This window comes from Antedon mediterranea, chromosome 4 (assembly GCF_964355755.1).
Source record: "Antedon mediterranea chromosome 4, ecAntMedi1.1, whole genome shotgun sequence".
In the NCBI taxonomy this organism is placed as follows: domain Eukaryota; kingdom Metazoa; phylum Echinodermata; class Crinoidea; order Comatulida; family Antedonidae; genus Antedon; species Antedon mediterranea.
The window spans coordinates 1,976,991-1,998,376 of NC_092673.1; the positions used below are offsets into that span (position 1 = coordinate 1,976,991).

The 21,386-nt window shown below is 30.3% G+C and overlaps 1 protein-coding gene across 5 annotated transcripts; it reads left to right on the plus strand.

Annotated features, from left to right (window-relative positions):
• The first annotated feature begins 23 nt into the window (after positions 1-23).
• Positions 24-21,346, plus strand: LOC140046173 (B-cell linker protein-like). 5 transcript variants are annotated; one of them, XM_072090725.1, is made up of 23 exons: positions 24-184; positions 906-968; positions 1,897-1,955; positions 2,050-2,109; positions 2,799-2,866; positions 3,449-3,513; positions 4,023-4,059; positions 4,374-4,408; positions 8,065-8,145; positions 9,325-9,411; positions 11,400-11,454; positions 12,355-12,402; positions 14,189-14,229; positions 14,519-14,565; positions 14,762-14,903; positions 15,334-15,352; positions 15,526-15,557; positions 15,935-15,965; positions 16,130-16,552; positions 17,118-17,329; positions 17,953-18,033; positions 18,352-18,504; positions 18,961-21,346. In XM_072090725.1, the coding sequence occupies exons 1-23, from the start codon at positions 107-109 to the stop codon at positions 19,066-19,068; spliced, it is 2,025 nt and encodes a 674-aa protein (XP_071946826.1). In that variant the 5' UTR covers positions 24-106; the 3' UTR covers positions 19,069-21,346. The 5 variants fall into 5 exon arrangements, with proteins under 5 accessions (XP_071946826.1, XP_071946827.1, XP_071946830.1 ...); XM_072090726.1 differs by lacking the exon at positions 12,355-12,402; XM_072090729.1 differs by lacking the exon at positions 9,325-9,411.
• The last annotated feature ends 40 nt before the right edge of the window (positions 21,347-21,386 follow it).

The window sequence follows — 21,386 nt, forward strand, 5'->3', positions numbered from 1 at the left end:
AAACTCACGGATGCTCACCACACGTCCACCACTTAAAAACCGGGTACGAAAATAGAAAATACGACGTACAAATGTTGGTTTTTCTTTTTGGATAACCAAGATAATTATGTCTCAAAAGACCTTACCCCCACCTGAACAAGTCTGTGGGTGGGATGTCAGGCATGTAGCTGATTGGCTCCGTCATGTAAGTAGTTAAGTGAACTGGTTGAAGTTTCTAAAGAATTACGAATTAGCCTAGGCTAGGCCCTAGGCCTAGGTAGAAACTATACCGTATAGGCCTTAGTAGGCCTACTACAACGGTACGGTAGGCGGTTTCAATAAAGTAGTAGGGCCTAGCCTGACAATCCAGGTTAAAGATTGGTGTATAAAAATGCAATAGCAGTCACATTTTTTTTTTCAATTTCAGTAATAATTAATAATATTTAATGATATCTCTAAAGTAAATTAGCCTAATAATGGCAGATTAATTTTTTTTTCGAAAAAGTTTTGAAGTATTCAAAATTAGTATATTAAATTAATAGACTATATATACGGTAATGGTTGATATGATCAAATCAAATATATAATTATAATTTTTCGTTATGCTAACAATAAATAAGGAATTCTAAATGGAAACATAAATTATATTAATATTATATTATTAGTCGATCTCTTTTCCTTGTAAATGACAGGTAATAATAATAGTTCACATATGTGTCTTATTTTTATTTAATGCAATATTTATTATTGTGTGTTTTCTTTTCTTGAGTGGTGTATATGGGCTATCCTTGATAAATAATAATATTTATTCAGCAAGTTCAGAAAAATACATAATTTTCCAAGAGCAAATACAAAAAAAGTATTAAACAATTATTTTAAAAAACATTGTTTTTTTTTCTATTATATTTGTGTTGTTTTTCTTTCAGAATGATATGCCAGAATTTATAATGCCATTTAGGATGAACAATGTGGATGGTACTAGACTACTTGTAGGTTTATATTATTCATATAAAAATCAACAACAACAACCAATTACATTTACAATCAAAGACACTTTGAACTGTAATATTTAAACCCTATTTTACTTAAAAGTTCCTTGTGAATCGGCCATGCTTGTCTGAAATGGTCAGCAAAGTTGTGATTACACTACATAAATTGAGAAAGTGTCTTCTAAATGTGTATTGTTTTCAACATACCAAATATAATTTTACCTTAGTAGGTCTGCATATCAACCAGAATGTTCCGGGTTCGAATCTTTGGTGGATCGAGCATACTTTCCTCATTTTAATAGTTTTCCTCATCTTCACCGTATATAAATAAATTTTTTTTTTATTCTTTATTTCCTATATTTCATTTCATAAAACAATATAAATTACTTTACTTGGTTACATTACGAATTAATACAAAATAATAAAATAACCTTTTAAAGTTATGAAATATATATGGCTATTTTTATACAAAAATATCAAAACAGATTTCATTGAAACAAAAAAAAGAAAGATGTGAAATAAAATTCTAACTATTTTTAAAAACAATTTCATATACTGATTTCAAGTGATTTATGTGAGTTAATTAATTTCTAGTATATCAATAGGCTGTTTTGAATTTCTCTTATTTGATTCTGTAAATTTATAAAATAAATATATAGTTTTTTTTTCAAAATCAAAAGCTCTGTCTACACTATCAAACTTTATCATATGTGACAAAAAAAATGTGATGTGCCCATATATGGACATAATGATGTCATATCACCATCATATTTGGGCAAATCACTATCATATTTTAGCACATCACACTTTCTTTGCTAGTTTGATAGTGTAGACAGCTTTAGGGAGACTGCTTAGTTTGATGTCTAATGATAATAATTAAGTAACACATGCTAAATATTTAATCTTGTTTTCTCTTCTTGAAATAAAGGATTTAGATGAAAACACATTACGATCCTTTAGTACACACCTACCACAGACAAAAATAATGTAAGCATATATTATTTTATATTGTTTATTAGCTTGAGATACATTACTTTAAATCATTATTTAGATAAGGATTTATATTCAATTAATTTTTCAGAAAACTCTTGGATAAAGTTAGGAAATCAAAAAAAGAAAAATCCAGTTTATTTAATAAGTTGTAAGTATGTTTATAATTCAGTTTTGTTGAAGATTTAGATTAATATAATTTATTTTGACGCTAATTTTAATATGACCAAAACCACAACACTATAATAAGGACCATGCTAATTTTAAATGTGTGTTCTAAAGCTCTGTCTTCACTATCAAACTTTATTTGACAACAAAATGTGATATGCCCATATATGAACATGATGATGTCATATCACTTCCATAATTGAGCATATCACTACCATATTTGGGCACATCACATTTTGTTATAGTTTGATGGCGTGGTCACCAGAGTTTTAGTTTACAATATGCACCTGTTTGCTCTATTTTGATAGATAAACTGTTATCATTATCATAATAAATTGTTAATTGCCTTCCCTGATTGCCTTCCCTGATTGCCTTCCCTGATTGCCTTCCCTGATTGCCTTATATCTTCTAATGTATTTATCTTTTATATTTATCTGTTTTTCATTCAATTATTTATTCACAAACATGGTGTCTCTGGATGATTAGACTTAAGCTCTGTCTACACTATCAAACTTTATGCGACAAAATAATGTAATGTGCCCATATATGGACATGATGATGTCATATCACTACCATATTTGGGTATATCACTACCATATTTGGACACATCACACTTTTTTTGTCAAAGTAGTTTGATAGTGTAGACAGAGCTTTATTTATTTTCATTTACAGAAGACCTACTAATCGTAATAGCAATGTTCCAGCCGTCCCTGATAGAGATTATAACAGACAACCTATAAGTAAGTACTTTACCACAGCAATGAAGGTAAAAAGTGCCTAAGCCTGTAGATCTGATCTCTAGGTTTAGGCACCCTGGTCCTATCTAAGACCAAGCAGGCTGTAGATCTGATCTCTAGGTTTAGGCACCCTGGTCCTATCTAAGACCAAGCAGGCTGTAGATCTGATCTCTAGGTTTAGGCACCCTGGTCCTATCTAAGACCAAGCAGCCTGTAGATCTGATCTCTAGGTTTAGGCACCCTGGTCCTATCTAAGACCAAGCAGCCTGTAGATCTGATCTCTAGGTTTAGGCACCCTGGTTCTATCTAAGACCAAGCAGCCTGTAGATCTGATCTCTAGGTTTAGGCACCCTGGTCCTATCTAAGACCAAGCAGGCCACTGAATTATTTCAATTTGTTCATTTCTTTTCATTCTGTTCTAATTTTATTATATTATGTTATATAGACTGGAAAACATCCTTTAACAATACACACATTTTTCATTATTTGTTATCGGGCCACCAAACTAGAATTTACGCTCTGTGTGAACATACCCTACTTCACCAGAATTGTTTATTTTGAATTTACAATTTATTTTTGTGACAGTTTCTAGGATTGAAGATGAAGAAGAAGGCTGGGGATCAGATTTTTCTGATTCTGAAAATGAAGATGTAAGTATTTAAAAACAAATATTTTAAAACAATTAGAATCAAAATCAACTAGTCTTACTATCCACATGCTTGCCTACACAATTTCAAAGACAATTTTTGAGAACAGAAAGTAATTTGTTAATGGCATAAGATTTCATAAACAAAATGTACATTTTTATAGTGTCTATGCGTTTGGTGTTCACTGTAGCGGAACACTTCCCACAAACATTAATTATTTCCTTTTTACGAGTAGGAATTAAACTCTTACAATAAAAAATTGTAGTTGTCAACACTCCTAATACTAAAATCAAATAGTCAAAAATGTAGTTCCTTCTATTTTAAAATTCATTCATTTTAGGCCAGCCATGTTTTGGGAAACTTAAGTAGTTGATAATGCACTAAGTATTATATATTGTAAGGTGCTACAATAAACCTTTAATTAAAATAAAAGATAAGTGCAGTATACTTAGATGAAAATGTTAATTTAGAATGTAAAATATCATTTAATTATTTGAGTTTTCTTTCTGTAGAACTATGAGCCGCCACCGGATCCCACACAATCTGAAGGTATAAACTATATATTAATATTTGACTTCAAAATCAAAAGTAGTAAACTACAGTATCTATCAGTTAAAATAAGTATTTGTTTCCACATTGATAATATAGTTTTTATGACACTTTGTAATCAGCGTTTTGTTGCTTTCAGTTATGTATACTTTGTATATTTTAAAACAAACACTACAATATAAGGCAGACTGAAATATACCCCGGGGTGTTATCTTACTAACATAATAGTAGAAATAATCAAAATCTGAAGTTGATAAAATCTGAAATTGTTTATGTATTTTTCTTTTACTAATATTATGTGGTTTTTTTTCTAGTCTCTAGATATCCACATTCAAATCAATCACAATTTGTAAGTATTATCAAATTGTTTTTTACTAGTTATTGCTAATGTTGCCAGGTGACAGAGTTTAGTATTGGGTACTATATAGTATCTATATAGTAATTTACTGCTAAATAGTATTGGGTACTATATGGTATATTTTATAACACCTAAATCAATTCCTGTCATTTGATTCGACGATTGTGGGTCACATGGCATGCAATAGTACGTATTGTATTCATGGAATGGTACAAATAGTGTCATTCGGTGAATGATGACAGGTTATATTTCAAATTGGCTTCGCCTCGTGGAAGTATAACCTTTCATCATTCACCTCATGCCATTATTTGTATATTTATACCATTACACTCATAAAAATGCATTATTTGTGTACTATATAGTATATATACAGTAGTAATTTACTACTAAATAGTAATTTACTACTAAATAATAATGTACTAATTACTACATAGTAATTTACTAATTGATGTCAATTTTAAGATATTTTATACAGCTTCTTGTTTTTAGTAATCAATTAGATTTGATTTAAAATGTTTCCTTTCTGAGCTGTAAGGTTCCACATACATAAATCCTTAATGTAATGGTCTATACTACACATTTGATATTTGGATAGTTTAATAATCAGTTGACATGTTGCCATGCTCATAGTTAATTCTTTCAATATTGAAACCTTTTATAATTTTTTATAAAAAGATTTTATGTTAATGTGTTGGATGTTGCATGTTGTAATCTAATTATTTATCTAACAGAAACAGGAACTGTCAAATATGATAATGAATCGCCCCGCTTGGCCTGCTACCGATACAAAAGCTCAGTTACAATCAGCATCCTCTACAGTAAATACACACAATACTTCCTCAATACATTCCACTCAGCCACTGATTCACACCAAAAGACAACCCCCTCTTAGCCTACTCAGTAAGCCTCTACCAATTCCACCAAATCATGCTAAATTACGCCCTATGAGTGATCCTTTTCCTGCTTCAGTTCATTTTTCCTCAAACCAAACAGCTAATTTAAATTCGAAAACCTCAAATCTACATTCACAAATTAAATCACATGAAAGGCTTAGTGGGAGGGATGTTGAGAGGACACCTGAAGGAGAAAGCGAGGTATACTCAAATCTACCAGATATTGATGAAGATGACAGTAACCTGTACTCAAGTTTAATACTGGATGGTGAGCAAAACAATACATATTCTTGTATATCACATCAAGAAAGTGAGATTTACAATGGTCCTCCACATATTAACAATGGTACACAACAATTTGGCGAAACTGATGTTTACACAAGTCTACCAGATATTGATGATAATGACAGCACAGACCTACAACAATTTGGCGAAACTGATGTTTACTCAAGTTTACCAGATATTGATGACGACGACATCACACACCTACAACAATTTGGCGAAACTGATGTTTACACAAGTCTACCAAATGTTGATGACGACAACAGCACAGACCTACAACAATTTGGCGAAACTGATGTTTACACAAGTCTACCAGATGTAGATGATAATGACGATATCTCACACACACTTCCAAAAAGTGATTTTAAAGTACTCAAAAATGAAACCACACATGAATTTGATAATAATACCTTATCAAGTGAGTCAGCGAGAAACATTCCTGAAATATCATCAGTACGACAGGAAATTGTATCAACATTAAACAGCCTTCTGACAAAACCTCCAGGAAAAAAGACAAATCCTGCAGATATAACGAAAGCACATGCAGATATAAAGAAAATACCTCCAGATATAAAGAAAAAACCTCCAGATGTAAAGAAAAAACCTCCAGATGTAAAGAAAAAACCTCCAGATGTAAAGAAAAAACCTGCTGTTAAACCTCGAATTAAGTTGGTTCCTAAGGTTAGCAGTAGCGCCGTTTCCAACTCTGCAGATACTTCAAACAGATCATCAACAGATTACACACCCAAAAGTATTCCAAAACATTTGGTAGGATATCAAATTATCATCATACATAAACATATTACTTCCTCATATACGACATTGTTTTTTCATTTGGTTGAATAACATTTTGTTTTTACTAAATCAATATCAACGCTATCATTATGTATATGTAATATATTGTCATTACAGTTCATATCGTTATGCGTGTTTTAATTCATTTATCGTAAAAATGCACAACAGTTAACTGTTCATCAAGATTACATGACTACACAGTACAGTACATGTTTCTTGTAGTCTTCAGTTTGTTCTGCTATAAGTTTCATTATACAGTCAACTCTCCTAATACTGGATAGCCTTGTGCTGGGCTAATTTGTCTGGTTTTCTGGTGATGTGATCAGTCCCTGGAAACTTGGTTCGTTGGGAAAGGCCTGAATAATTTTAAAGATAGGAATCTTTGGTATGGTACACCTGTCAAATAACCCAACTTATTGGTGAATGTGGCCCGGAATTTCCCTAAGCATGGTCAGGTTTTGCCAATCCTACATACTGTATTACCAGGAAAGGTACCTGCTCCCTTGGTGAATACTTGTTTCAGATGTAGTTTAAGACTTTCCCAGTGTAATTGTGGTTATTTTAATAGTCCATGTGTATAGATGCTTGCGAACACAGCTACAAACTAACGCTCTCTCTTATAGTATAGATAACACACCTCTTTACCATTTTATTGGTGATCAACAGCTTTGCGTAAATTATTTGAATATGTTTATGATGTCGACTATTCTATCCGAGGTTTTATTTTAATTTAGTTCCTCATTGGAGGAGAATTAGACCAGACCTTCCCTTTTTGTCTTATAATTATGTTTATCTAACTCAAGGCCCTTCCTGTTGATAGACTACCATTCTTTGTACAGAGTTTCTTTTGTTTTTGTGAGTGTACTATAATCAATATTTATCATTTAATGATCAGTAATCAATCATGGAAGAAGGCGGCTCAGTTGTATTTCCAACTTTATAATATTGAATTTAATTCCAAATTATGTCTGAAAAAATACTGTTATAAAATGTGAATATTTAAACTTGAAAATATGCTAATTTAAACTGTGAATTGTAATATTTTTTTTACTATGTCAACTCATTTTACCTTACATAGTAAACTACAAACTTTTCATTTAATTTCTTAATTGTTATCTTTTTCTGTTTCTTATGAATAAATATTTGTTTTGTTTATTAATAATCAACCAGCCTAGTATCAATACACTGACATATGTCACAACATATCAAAATGAACAATTCTATAACTCAAGTGAGCCAGCTACAATTAAATGGTTTCAAATTCCATATCAACAAAATACATAGCAACATAAGTAATGTAAAATAATAGCGGAGGTATACACAGACTAAGGGTTCGGTCTTAAGTCTAGGTTTGACCCACCCAAATAAATATAACATTATGAAACATAAACATGGATAGACAAAAAAGTTCCTATAATAACCAAACAATTGAAAAGCAATGATTTTTTAAACAAGGATACAATCTAAATATACATTCTCATATCTTTTGCCAAAAAATATAATATTTATTGGAAACTCCACTATTACAACAGTGGCATACTTTGATGATAAAGGTGCGTCCAAATAGCAATAATAATAATAACCAAGAAAGATTGTAAATACTATATTAAATACTATAGCATTTTAAATGAGCTTGAAACTCTAAAACTACTTTTCTTATTTATATAATGTATTAAGAATACTAATGCAATAAATGATGAAGATGAGCTGTACTTCATACCAGTTGAAAATCCTCACGAAACACATCGACAACCTTTTGTAAGATTCTCACTTGTTCTAGCTTATCTTTTCTTGCTTGTTAATAAGTCATTAATCACTTTTTATATAACAGTTATACAGTAGATTTTAGACTGAAATAATATAATTATTAATTAATCAATTAGACAAAATTTTAATAAGATAAATTTGTACATTACAATACACCTCTTGCTATCTGATTGATTAATTTCGTATCACATGCTATTCACCAGTGGATTGATTGAATATAAGTTTCTTTTATATTAGAACAGTAGGTATATAATTGGGTTTGCGGTACAATTGAAACGTCAAGACATTCTAAAAACTATATTATATCCTTTTTCAAACACTGGAATACTGCAAACCTAATCCTACTATTCTTTATTCACCATGCAAACCTTTACACCACACAGTAGGTGTGTTATAAATAAATAATGACCAACATTTTATTCCTCTTTAGTGGATAATGTTTTTGTATTCATTGAATGGGAAGAATATTTTCATTTGTACTATTCAACTCATTTTAATCTTTTAACAAATGAAAATATTCTTCAAATTCAATGAATAAACATTCATGATTTGTTAAATGCATGAGTTTAGTGCATCAAATACCATGTCAGGTATACATAGATTTATACCATCTGCATGTGCAAACACTTTTATACTGCAAATACTTATTCTTGTAATATGCATTTAGAATTTTGTCTGTGACCTTTGACATATGGATGATGATTTCACATATTTTATATGGGACATGATGTTAATGCTATTGGAATATCAGTAGCAATAATTCTATTTTGCTTACAATACATTTAAAAAATTTATATTTACAATATTTAGAATTGTTTTCTAAACTCAGTGTTCACAGATTATTTAAACTTGATTAGACAATGCACTTCACAATTATTTTATCATTTAAATGTAGTTTGACAAAACTTATATAATTATTTAAATGGTTTCTAACTGGTTTTTCTGGATTCTTTTTTCAATAAATTGTTAATAATATTTTTTTTTTTAAGCTGATATTACATTCAAGAAAAAAACATTTTTTTTTTTCATTCTAATCAGTTTCAAGTTAATAAAGTATTTCAGGTTCCAGCTTTTTTCCAAAATTAAAAATTAAAATTAAACATTAAAATTTAAATATGTGTTGACAATGTACTTTAAAAATTCCTTTTCTTATTTGTATAATGTCTTAAGAATCTTCCTAATGAAATAAATGAAGATGATGATGAACTGTACATCGTACCAGTTGAAAATCCTCACGAAACACATCGACAACCTTTTGTAAGATTCGTTCATTTTTGTTGTGCCTATCTATTTTTTTGCTTTATGATGTTATTATCCAATATTTTAATTTATGCTTTCACTCTCTTTATACGTTGTACCAGGTAGATTTAGACTTTTCTAAAATGAGGAAAAATACTTTTAACAATAATTATTAATTCATTGATTAATATACAATAAAATGAGACAGACAAATAATAATAAATGCTTTAATTATAACTCTATGCATGAGTTTTTAGGTATTCATAGTTGGAATACATTTTGCACGTGAAAAAATGTAATCAATTATTAATATAAGTTTTACTTAATTCCCACTGCAAACGCTAATTCATGTAATGCTTAAAGACTAGTATTGGCAGTGACCTTTGACATGTGGATTATAGCCATCTCCTGGTGACCCTCTTTCGACCTGGAATTGAAGCTTAAGATACTGTAACGCAAGCTTGTTTTATATTGGTGTAATATTCATAATTTTATATTATTTTGCGTGGGCCCGAGTACACTTTAACTAGCTTTAGTCGCCATATACATTTTATGCTTTGTAAATGCACTACTGGATTAGTACGCCTTATTCAAATGTGCATATTTGCTTACTTTTACGGTAGTTGACAGAAAATAAAATTTTCTAATTGTATTTTTCTGTGATTTGGCTCCAGCAAGAATGGATTTACCTGGATAATTTGTTTTGTTAAATATATATTTTAAAAAGCTATCCATCGTGTGGGTTTCAAAATAGCATAAATATATTGGGAACTGTGCATTATAGTACGAGTACACAAGTACTGCCAAAACTGAAATTTTGTCAATCTATCTCATGCTTTCAAAGGCTTTGGAGCATAAATATATTGGTAACTGTGCATTATAGTATGGCAGCTTTTTTAGATTTTGGATAGAATGGAAAAGAGTACAAGGGAGATTTCATTTCATTCTGTCCATAAGTGTAAATGCCATTGGGGCACATTGATTATTAGAGAACTGTGTATTTTAGTATGGTAGTTTTCTAGAGTACTCAAAAGCAGATTGTAGCCTTTGCAGCACAATAATATTTTGAACTGTGCATTATAGTACTTTTGTATTTCAGGGTATACTGTGTAAACACTACATTGTTTACATATTTTATTTGCTATTTCATCATAGTGTACTTAACATTTTTAATGTCACACAAATATTAATGGATTTCACAAAATAACATTCACATTTTGCTTTACTGAAGTAATGATACCTAACTTTTTTATCATTAACTCTATGTTTAACCTTATTTGTACTCCTTTCTGCATTTGTTTGTAAGTGACAGCTATCAGCACGTTCATTCTTTATCATAAAGTAACATTTATGTTCATCGCAAACAAGTAAATCATTTTATCTGGTTGAAAAAAATGTTCATAATTTGTAAAAGTATTATTCATCATTATTATCATAAATTACAAGACATCACAGAGCCAACAGTATATGAACATTTGTCACTGTATTAAGCTCTGTCTACACTATCAAACTAGTTTGACAAAAAAAATGTGCTAAGAAATGATAGTGATATGCTTAAATAAGGTAGTGGTATGACATCATCAGGTCCATATATGGGCATATCATATTTAGTTTGATAGTGTAGACAGAGCTTTATAAATTAGTATCTATAATGTCCCATTTGAGAGTTTGAATTTGATTAATTTGTTGCACTCTCATCTTCATCTACAAATTTATATTATTTATTATCAATTTGGAATCATTTTCACTCTCCCAATGTACAAGTGACGATCCATTCACAAGTGTAAATGTCTGTCTACACTATGAAACTAGTTTGACACAAAAAAAGTCACACAAAGGCACATCACACTTCTTTTGTCAAACTAATTTGATAGTGTAGACAGAGCTTAATATACAGTACATGTCTATGAGAGTGTACTTAGTTTATGCTATTAATCCGATTCATGTTAATCTTTCCTTGTAATGATTGTTATTATTCTATCATATTTTGTATACTTTTCTTTCAGGATGATGATGAAGTGGAGGATGAGTACTTAGCTCCAGTTGAAGCTGTTGAGGATGGTATACAATTTATTTATTTATTATTATGAATCTAATCACCAAATGATGCCTACCATCCTTGCTAACCACAAAAAAAAAATCTCTCCTATCTCAATATTAGACCGTTTGCAAAGAACACAGTTTTTTCTTTTATTATTTCAAAAATTCTCGCCTTTTTAATGCCATATATTTTTTATGTATTATTTCTTTTGTTGGGAACAGTCCTAAATATTATGTTGAACTGAATGTTTTCTCATAATATGCTAATTGAAGATTAAAATGTTACTTGAGATTTTCTTTTGTTTACCACTTTGATGTGCCCGTATATGGACATGATGATGTCATATCGCAACCATATTTGGACGTATCACTACCATATTTTGGCAATAGTCCTAATAATGCAATGCAGACAATTAATATTAAATAAAATTAAGAGATTATTCCATACACCCTGATAGCAAGCAAGCCTTAAAACCTACTGTATGTTAGTTTAACAATCTTGATTTCAGAACTACTAATTTTAAATGTCTTTATTTTAAATGTTTTTTTTTGTTTTTATGATATTCTCATCTTTTCATCCTACTAAAAATAGTTTTTCATTGACACATAGTTTATAAATTAAACTGTTAATAGTGAATGAAATATTGTAATGTGTAAATGAATGAACAAAATATTGACAAGTTATATTTAAATACATTACATTCATTATGTAGTTAATGATACTGAAATTGATAAAAAAAAAAGTGCTGTATTTGTTGCTTAATTCAAACATATATTTCCCCTTGTTTGTGTCCACTGAATAGGGATGTGTTCTACACTCTAAATATAATTATTCACATCACATGACTAATTATGTTATTACAGTCATAATTTGTATTAGTACTGTTTAACATACTAAATGTTGTCTACATTATTTTACAGAACTGTATGAAGTTCCTGAAGATGATTCCCATTTTCAACCTAGACAGCGTACGAATTAATTAGGCCAACTTGGACAGTGTTGTATAACAGGGGGGGGGGGGGGGGGCTTAACAAATGATGCTGCTTCGGGGCAGTTTTTGTGTATTTTACGCATTTACCCGATAATAACTGATGGCTATGCAATTGGCACAGGTTCACAACAGGTTCTCTTTGTGGTTCTGAAGAGAGAACATATTAACGCAAATCTTCCGTGATATCTTAGGGTGTACAATTCCGAACAGTTGCGTACAGCACTCCTAAGGTACCCTCTAACACTGGATAGTTGCAGTGGGCTGTTCATGCTCTGAGGACCCTGAAGCTCTGGGGCCCCTGGGTTTAGCCAGTGAGCGCTCTTAGCCGTTTACATGATAGAGCCTCATGTAATTCACATGCAACAAGCCCTGTTACCTTGTAATACGCTGTCTGAGTTGGCCTAGTTGTTTTTTATTATTTTTTTATTTTTATCTGACAATTGTAGATTGTTTTCATAATATAAAATACCTAGGTTGTTTTTAGTAATTAGAAAACAAGGAAATATGACATTTCTTTCACAACAGGGACGGCTTCCTTCTTTACTGTTCTATTTGTAGTGATACTGCTTTAAACTAATCAAGTTTTAGCTGTCATTCTTTTTTTAAATAAATTATTTAGGATAGCAATACAAAAGGCCCTTTAAATTTTAATTGGCAAAACAACAAAATTCATAATATTTTTATAATAAATAATTGTAACGTGTTTGAATCGTGCTATATTCTGTACAGGCCCCATCAGTATCAGAGATATATTTGATTGGTGGAGATCACTGACAAACGGATCCATCGAAGGTCAGGGGTCAATTTATGTATGGGCATGAAGCAAATGAGATTGGAGCATGTTTGAAGAATTAAAATTTATTAAATCAGGAAAAGATATCTTTGATAAAACAAAAAATCATCATCTATTCAAAAGTTGGTTAGTTTGACTAAAGTTTGGCTCCCTATCGGAAACGCACAATAATTGTGTAAAATTACTGTCAACAGTTGTTTTCGGACATGATTGGTTAAGTAACTTGGATTGCATGTACATCCTTGTTATGTATCCAGTAGGAACATGTGTCTCTTATGAGAATGCTATCATTTTACGTACTGTACCTTAGTGGGTACATCTTCAATTGGTCCTGATTGCAAATGTCTGAAGTATCTTGGCATGCTTGAGAATGATCGTGATACCAATAAAAAAAAAAACATTTTTTTATTTATTTTGTTCGATAGTAAACATTTATTTTTACTATAATCGCAATCTTAAAGCAAAAAACATAAAATTCTCTCTAAATGCCATCTTTAAGTTAACAATAAAATGCAAAAATTATTTATAAATAATATAATTGAAATTTTTAGGTAAAAGTCAGCTGAAATTGCAAAAATGAATTTAATACTCTTTCAGAAAAAGGATTAAATAAGGCTTTTTATTAGTTAAAAAGTAGTTTTCTTATGTTTATTTTCTAAATTATTTTATTTTAAATTTATTTTAATAATGTAAAGTTCAATTGGGATTCTATTACATCATCACACTAAGGAATTCCATGAGAGAGAGTATTACTTTAAATTGTCTTTATTTTTAAAAATGTACTTGTTAACTAATTCTATTTATAGAATAATGCATGTATAATGACTTGTGCTTGGCACTAACCATCAAATTGTGTTGTGGTTCTTCATCGTCTTTTTGTGTGTTTAATATAGCATGATTAATTTCAGAATTTGATAAAGAAATGATTTTCCATACAGTCCGTTTAATTTCATGTATAATTTCTCTACAGCTGCTGCAATTCCTCCAGCCCGACCTCCAAAAACTAACAAGGTTAGAAGGTTTTTTTGATTTGATATTCCTGATAAAATCACATTTTTTGTTAATATACTACAGTAAGTGTTCCCACTGAAACTATATGTTCATTAACTTCTTAAAGATATATTGTTCAACTGAAAACAAAATGGTCTATTCAAAGTCTGATTTTATAAATCTTTATTTTTCATGATTTTGTGGGGCAATACATCTTTTAAGTATGATTTACATCTTGAAATATTGTGATTTACATAAATTTTATTTTCTTCAATTTGCATAACATTCCTAAAACATTGTCTTTATACAGGACTTTTTAGGTAAACCATCTGGACAGCGCCCTCAGATGTTAGCGCTGTGAGTACATTCACTTTGTACAATTTTAACTCTTCCCTCATTCTATACTGCATCTTACTCATTTTATTTAGATATGAATATACATGATTGCACATACTAGATGCATACTGAAAATAAACCATATCAGATCATACAACTATCTACTGTATTCAGATTACTATAAGATTTACGATTACACAATTTATTTCTATTTAAGTGCTCCAACATTAAATTCTGTCTCAAGTGACGTTCCACCACGACCACCAGCTCGTCGGGATTTTTCACCTTCCAGAAATCGTTGCATCCCTCATCATAGTGTATCACCTATGATTTCACCCTCATACCGGCCAGAAATCCAGGTAAATTGACCAATCAATAACAAATATATTTTGCATTCATCCAGTGACCTCTGTATTTTTCAGTAATCATCTGCCAGAGCTAAAGTCCAAATCATATTGCAATAGGACTATAACCATGGTATTTTAGGCAAACTACCAAAGTTTAGAAGTTACCGTAATCATCTGCCAGAGCTAAAGTCCAAGGCATATTGCAATAGGACTATAACCATGGTATTATAGGCAAACTACCAAAGTTTAGAAGTTACTGTAATCATCTGCCAGAGCTAAAGTCCAAGGCATATTGCAATAGGACTATAACCATGGTATTTTAGGCAAACTACCAAAGTTTATGTCTTTCTATGTATATAATGTATAATTTAATTTTTGTGTTGAAAAAACTAAAGCTATATCTTAAAGATTAACCATTATAATCACAATTTTATTCTTTCAGAATAATTTTGTAGAAGACGGTAAGTGAATACTGTATAACAACATTTTTTTTTTAAATTTAAATACTTTAATTAAACAGTGCTATAATGTTAAGATGATAACACATCCAGAAATTTGAGTTAATGTTTTTGAAATACTGTATTGGAAATAATGAATGTATTGTGTAAACTCTGTTTACTCTTTTTTTTTGAAGATGATACTTATGAGGCCCCAACTTTGGAAGAGGTATGTACACATAGAAATGAAATTGAATTATTGACATAAGCTTGGGGTTTAGAATAGGTTTGCTAGCTAAGACTTTAGCTACATCTTTATTAAAACATGTCTATGTCATATAAAATCATTTATTCCGACATAAACAAATACAAACAATGAGGCAGAAAACCTAAATGTTATAACAAAAGTCAGTCACAAAGAAAAACTTATATAAAATTCAAATAATAATTTAAAATTATTTTAAAACATTTAAAAACATATATACCTTTTGTAGCAAGCAGGTTCTTTTGCAATTATTTTTTAATCATATAGAACATTGTATTATATAAATATATAAATGTTATTATTATTTTATTCATTGTATTAACATATTTTATATTTTAAAGGATTGTGATGGAACATATGCTGTACCCGAAGGTATGCAAATATCAATTAGTTTAGTAAAATTGTATAGTATAGTATATATTATGCTATATATGCTTTTGTAAAGTAGTAATATATGAAAAAATAGCATAAAATAACTGATTATGATGAAATAAATAATAAGTAAAAACAACTAAAGGAATATTTATTTTCAACAGAACAAACTCCAAATCGACTTCCACAACCATTACCAAGTATTCAACCTAAATCTCCTAATAAGTTTAGGAAGCCTCAGTCAAAATACACTAAGATGCCACCACCAAAGAATCCATATAATTCAACTAATAATAAACCTGCAATACCGCCACCAATAGTTCGCTACCCAAAGACAGATACTACCAAGCCAGCCATTGAAACACCAGATGAATCATCATCAACATCATCCATATCGAAAATGAAACACGTTTTTGAACAAGGTAGCCCGACTCTTCCTCGAAAAGATGTTTACAATAGTCATGGCAGTTTTTTGCATAAACGATTGCCGCAGCCGCCTCTACCTCCACCAAGTAAATGTGTTGCAAAGGAATCACCAACTAAGGAATCAAAACCAATCAGTCAACCTTACCTACCACCCAGAAAACGTAAGATTTTACACTACTTTTTAAAAAGAATGCGTTTGTAATCAAGTTTTGGCTGTGATGTGTGACTTAAAACCAATGAATGACTTTGAAATCTGTTGTACAATACATACTGTATTGAAGTATGTAAGTTTTTTATGTGCCTTGAACCTTTTCAATGTTCTTATTGATATTCTGTTTTATAGCCAGCAACCAATTTTGTTTTTATGCCTGTTTGTGAAAACACAATAAAGATAACTTGAATAACTGGAATCTACTATATTGGTTTATTAATATTCTTAGTGCTGTATCTCCACATATGACAATTTTGTCCTGTATCATAGGAACATTCCATAATACACAATCTCATGTGTATCACATGTGATACCTGTATTCTAGAATGTTTGGTTAATGATTATAGTGGCATCACATATGAAACACATAAGATGGTGTATTATGAAATATGTCTATGATACTGAATAAATGTATATACTGTACCGAGAATCAACTGTTATGTTTATGGATCGTTTATAATTAAAAATTTGTTGCGATAAGTTTGTATTCATTGTGTTGAATGTTGTTATTTTAGCTGCACAAAAGCCTCCTAGCAGCACAGCAAGTGATTCATGCTCAAAAACAGACACTACAAAGGTTCTACCAAGTCCAACTCAACGACCTAGCCCTGTTCAACGACCTTCCCCAGCTCAAAGGAGGGCTCCAAGTCCTGCTAAACGAAATACACCAACCCCTTCAGTTCAGATTGAAACTGTACCAAAGCCGTCTGCTACAAGGACTGCAGCTGTATGTTTTATTTAATTTTATTTTACCACAAGATCATTAGTGATTACTGCACATATATAACTAAACTATATAATTTAAAAAAATCAAAATCAAATTAAAACTGCCTCAATCAATATAAATTTATTAACACATATTTTGGGCGTAGTCAATCATCAGGTGAAGAGAGTTGTATAAAGAATAACATATATCTGTCACAAAATTACATAATAAAATAAATCAGCTAATCAAAGACTTCAACAAACAAAAGGCGGATTTTTGTATCTTTCGTCATAGCTCATCACATTTAATAGAGCGCATCTCCACTTATTCGTTTTCCATTTTCACCCCGATTTTTATATTGTCTAGTTCAATCAACTATTTTTCGCATGAGTGAAAAATATTTAAACACGCCTCCAAAAGCTATGGGGTACAAAACTATATAATATCTATAAACTTTTTGTGCATATTGTCCCCTTTCTTCCTCTTTTTCTCTCAGTATTGTACATGCCCAATTCATTATTTCTATTTTATGTCATATTATTAGCTCTATCGAAAACCTTCCTATACACTCATTCATTTTGTATGTGGACTTAAATTTCTTTTAAAAAAAAGAAAATAATAAATTTAGTGAATTTTGTTCATAGAGTACCATGAATGGTTATCCGTGGTATCATCCTGAATTACCCAGGGACAAGGCTCTGAAAAGTTTAGAAGAATTTAGGAGAGTAAGTATTTATTTTCACTGTTGATGTTTCATTATAAAATAATACATTTGTCTGTAGCTGATGTTTGTTCACAAAGGTTGCACAATGCAGGATGCATATGTCAGACTGATTAAGTCCCATTCCCACTAGGATGCAATTTACACAATTCATTCAACCAATCACAAGCGACTGATCATTTAAACTGTAGCTTATTACTTGCATCTTGGGAACCAAGCTTTATAAGCATGATCTTAATAACTATTGTATCAAATCAAATCAAATACACTGTGTAACATGCTATTAAAAATTATGATTTACTTTATCGTTTTTTTTTTAAAGGATGGTGCATTTTTAGTTCGTGAGAGTAAACGTGGAGGACCTAAGAATCCATTCACGCTGTCACTTTGGTATAATAATCAAGTTCGCAATCTACAGATGCGGCGTCGGGATGATGGGAAGTATGCATTAGGCTCAATGAAGGATGGAGAACAGGTAAGTAAATGTATAACCATATAATTACATTTAAAAAGTAGTGATACTATAAATGTCCAAGCACTTTGCTAAAGCTCTGTCTACACTATCACTTTCACTACAACTTTATGTTTATGGGATGTGCCCATATATATTGCTACCATATTTGGGCACAGCAAAGTAGTTTGATTATGGAGGAATACTTCTTCCATGGTTTGATAGTGTAGACAGAGCTTAAGAATACATGAAAGAGTAATGTTAAGACTATCTATGTTATACATTTGTTGTTACAAAGTTGTGCCTCTGTTAATAGAAATAAATAATAAACAAGAGATAATAATTCTCCTTACAATTTCTGAATAAAGCCAACATGTCATGTCATGTGTTTTAATGATTCCCTATTTGTGTAGTAACAATTATCATTAAAAGAAAAAGAATCAAGTTGTTATTATCAATAATCATGATTTCAATTTGCAGGCTTTTGATTCACCCGTGGAACTAGTGGAATTTCATCAAAATAACCCGCTGATTCTTGCTAATAGTGAAGGTAAAACAAAATTAAAACAATGTTGTCCAGTCTATTAAACCATGAAAAAAAAAGAAAAATAATTGGTAAACTTAGCAGAGTATTATAAAACCATAAAGTAAGTACAGTCAACTCTCCCAATACCGGACACTTTTGGCCTAATAATATGTCTGGTTTTCCAAAAAGTCTGGATTCGGAATTTGTTTTTAATGGTAAAAATGAATTTGGGACCCTTTGGATCTCATGAAAAGTCTGGTTGGGAGAGTTTCAGGTTTTCAGAGATTTCGGTATTGGGAGAGTTGACTGTACTATTGTCTCATTTCGTTGTACACTAGTATAGACTGTGAATACAGAAGAAGTACAGTATGTACACCATTCTGATTGACAATAATATATTAATATATTTGATTTCTAATTTTATAGCCTAATAAATAATTTTATGACTGATATGAAATATCATCACAGTACAGTTCAAAGTTCACTTTCTTTTATCTGTACCTCGTTTATTGAAACGTTAGTAGATAATGTCTCAAACTATTTACAGTAAAGTATCTCTTAAATATTGAAATTGATATGAAATTAGTCTTGATTCAGTGAAAGCTAAACCACTATTATGCACTTAAAATTTAGTAAAATATTGTTTATGTTTTTAAAGATGTTTGGTATATGTAATTACCTACTATTTTAGGTATAACTATATTCATTTATTTAAATGAATGAAAAATAAATAAATACATTTTTTATAAAGTTAAAAAACTATTTATGTATTAACACGCCAAATGTATCATTTAGGTATGCATATTTGATTTCATATTGTCTGTGTATGCCAAGAGTATGTGTACCTACCTGCGATTTGTTATATTAGATACCTTTTTGATTTCTTATATTTACAATTTCAACATTTGATTAAAATATACATCTAAATTTTTTAGTATGCTTTCCTTGTATTTGCACTTTAATGCTAAGATTCATAAGTTACGTTAGATTTGCGACTTAAGTCAACATTGAATTTCTACTTATTAATTGAAAATACTTCTGAATAGCTTTACATTATATTTGTACTTAATGAGATGAACTAAAAGATACCACAGAAGAAACTCCAATAAGGGAACACCCAACAAAATGTTCAAAAATAGATTTTCCGTGTTCATCTCACTAGAAAGTTTCCCCTTAATAGAGGTGTTCCAAAAAGAGGGTTTGTACTGTGCTCAGATTTGTGAATAGGTATTTTTAGCTTAATCCTTAAACATATATTTAACTACCAGTATTTAAATTTGTGAGTTGGTCAATATTATGTTTGTATAGGCCTACATTATATTACTCAACGATTCACTGTACTGTATCTCCACATTATGTTTAATAAGCAAATTGTGTGGCACAGGGTACCAGCTAATCACATGTGATGTCTGTGTTACATTAAGGTTATTATACAGACATGATACTGTGCATATGTGAAACTGCATTACAGAATTTGCTGATGATTCTAGACAAATTTTACAGCCTTGTGAATCAACTTTATGTTTGTTAAATTTTTTTCCCTTGATTCGTCTAATTTATAAAGCTCTGTCTACACTATGAAACTTTATGTGACAAAAAACGATGTGCCCATATATGGGAATATCACCACCATATTTGGGCACACTTTTTTTTGTCAAAGTATTTTCATAGTGTAAACAGAGCTTTAGGCATAATTTATGTTTATATTTTTTCTTACAGTATTTGATTGCAATTTGTTACTTTTGAAATATTTTACTATGACACTAAAGTATGTATATAAATTATATATTTTTAATGCAAATTATTGTAAGTATTAAGAAAAGAATTTTTATAATATCTAAAACAGCAAAAAATATGCAATTTTTGACTTACACATGTTTATATGATCATAAAATTATTGCGTTTACTGCATTTATATTATACAGTTAATTGAAAAAGAGAAACCACTATTTTTATAATAAGTGTATAGATAGAAAATGAGTCCAGATTACATTGTAAGTACAGTAAAACAATGACTGTATATCACTTACAATGTAATAACACTGTACTACTGTAATGTTGGAGTTATCACTTTTAGTGTTGTAACACTTTGCACAAGCATCACCTATTGTATTGTGATATTACTGTAGCTTCAAAATGTTTTAATATCACTATATGTTGTAACACTGTGTAAAACTAGCTTTAAAATGTTGTATGTGTTAGTGTTGTAACACAGCTGTGGAAACAGCTATGATTTAACTGTTTGTTGTATTACATACTGGTGAAGTCAGATGTGAAATCAACTGTGTAACAGAAATGTATTTTTCGAATCGGATATCACAATAAATCAAGTAAAATTTATTTTACACTTTATTTCTTGTTATTGTTTTTCATATCATAT

Bases quoted from the DNA above. Each gene is read 5' to 3' on its own strand.
- LOC140046173 (XM_072090725.1), top strand. From the start codon at position 107: ATGTCTCAAAAGACCTTACCCCCACCTGAACAAGTCTGTGGGTGGGAT. The intron at 2,110-2,798 runs GTAAGTATGTTT...TTTCATTTACAG, and splicing joins TCCAGTTTATTTAATAAGTT to AAGACCTACTAATCGTAATA. The intron at 17,330-17,952 runs GTATGTTTTATT...TTTTGTTCATAG, and splicing joins CTGCTACAAGGACTGCAGCT to AGTACCATGAATGGTTATCC.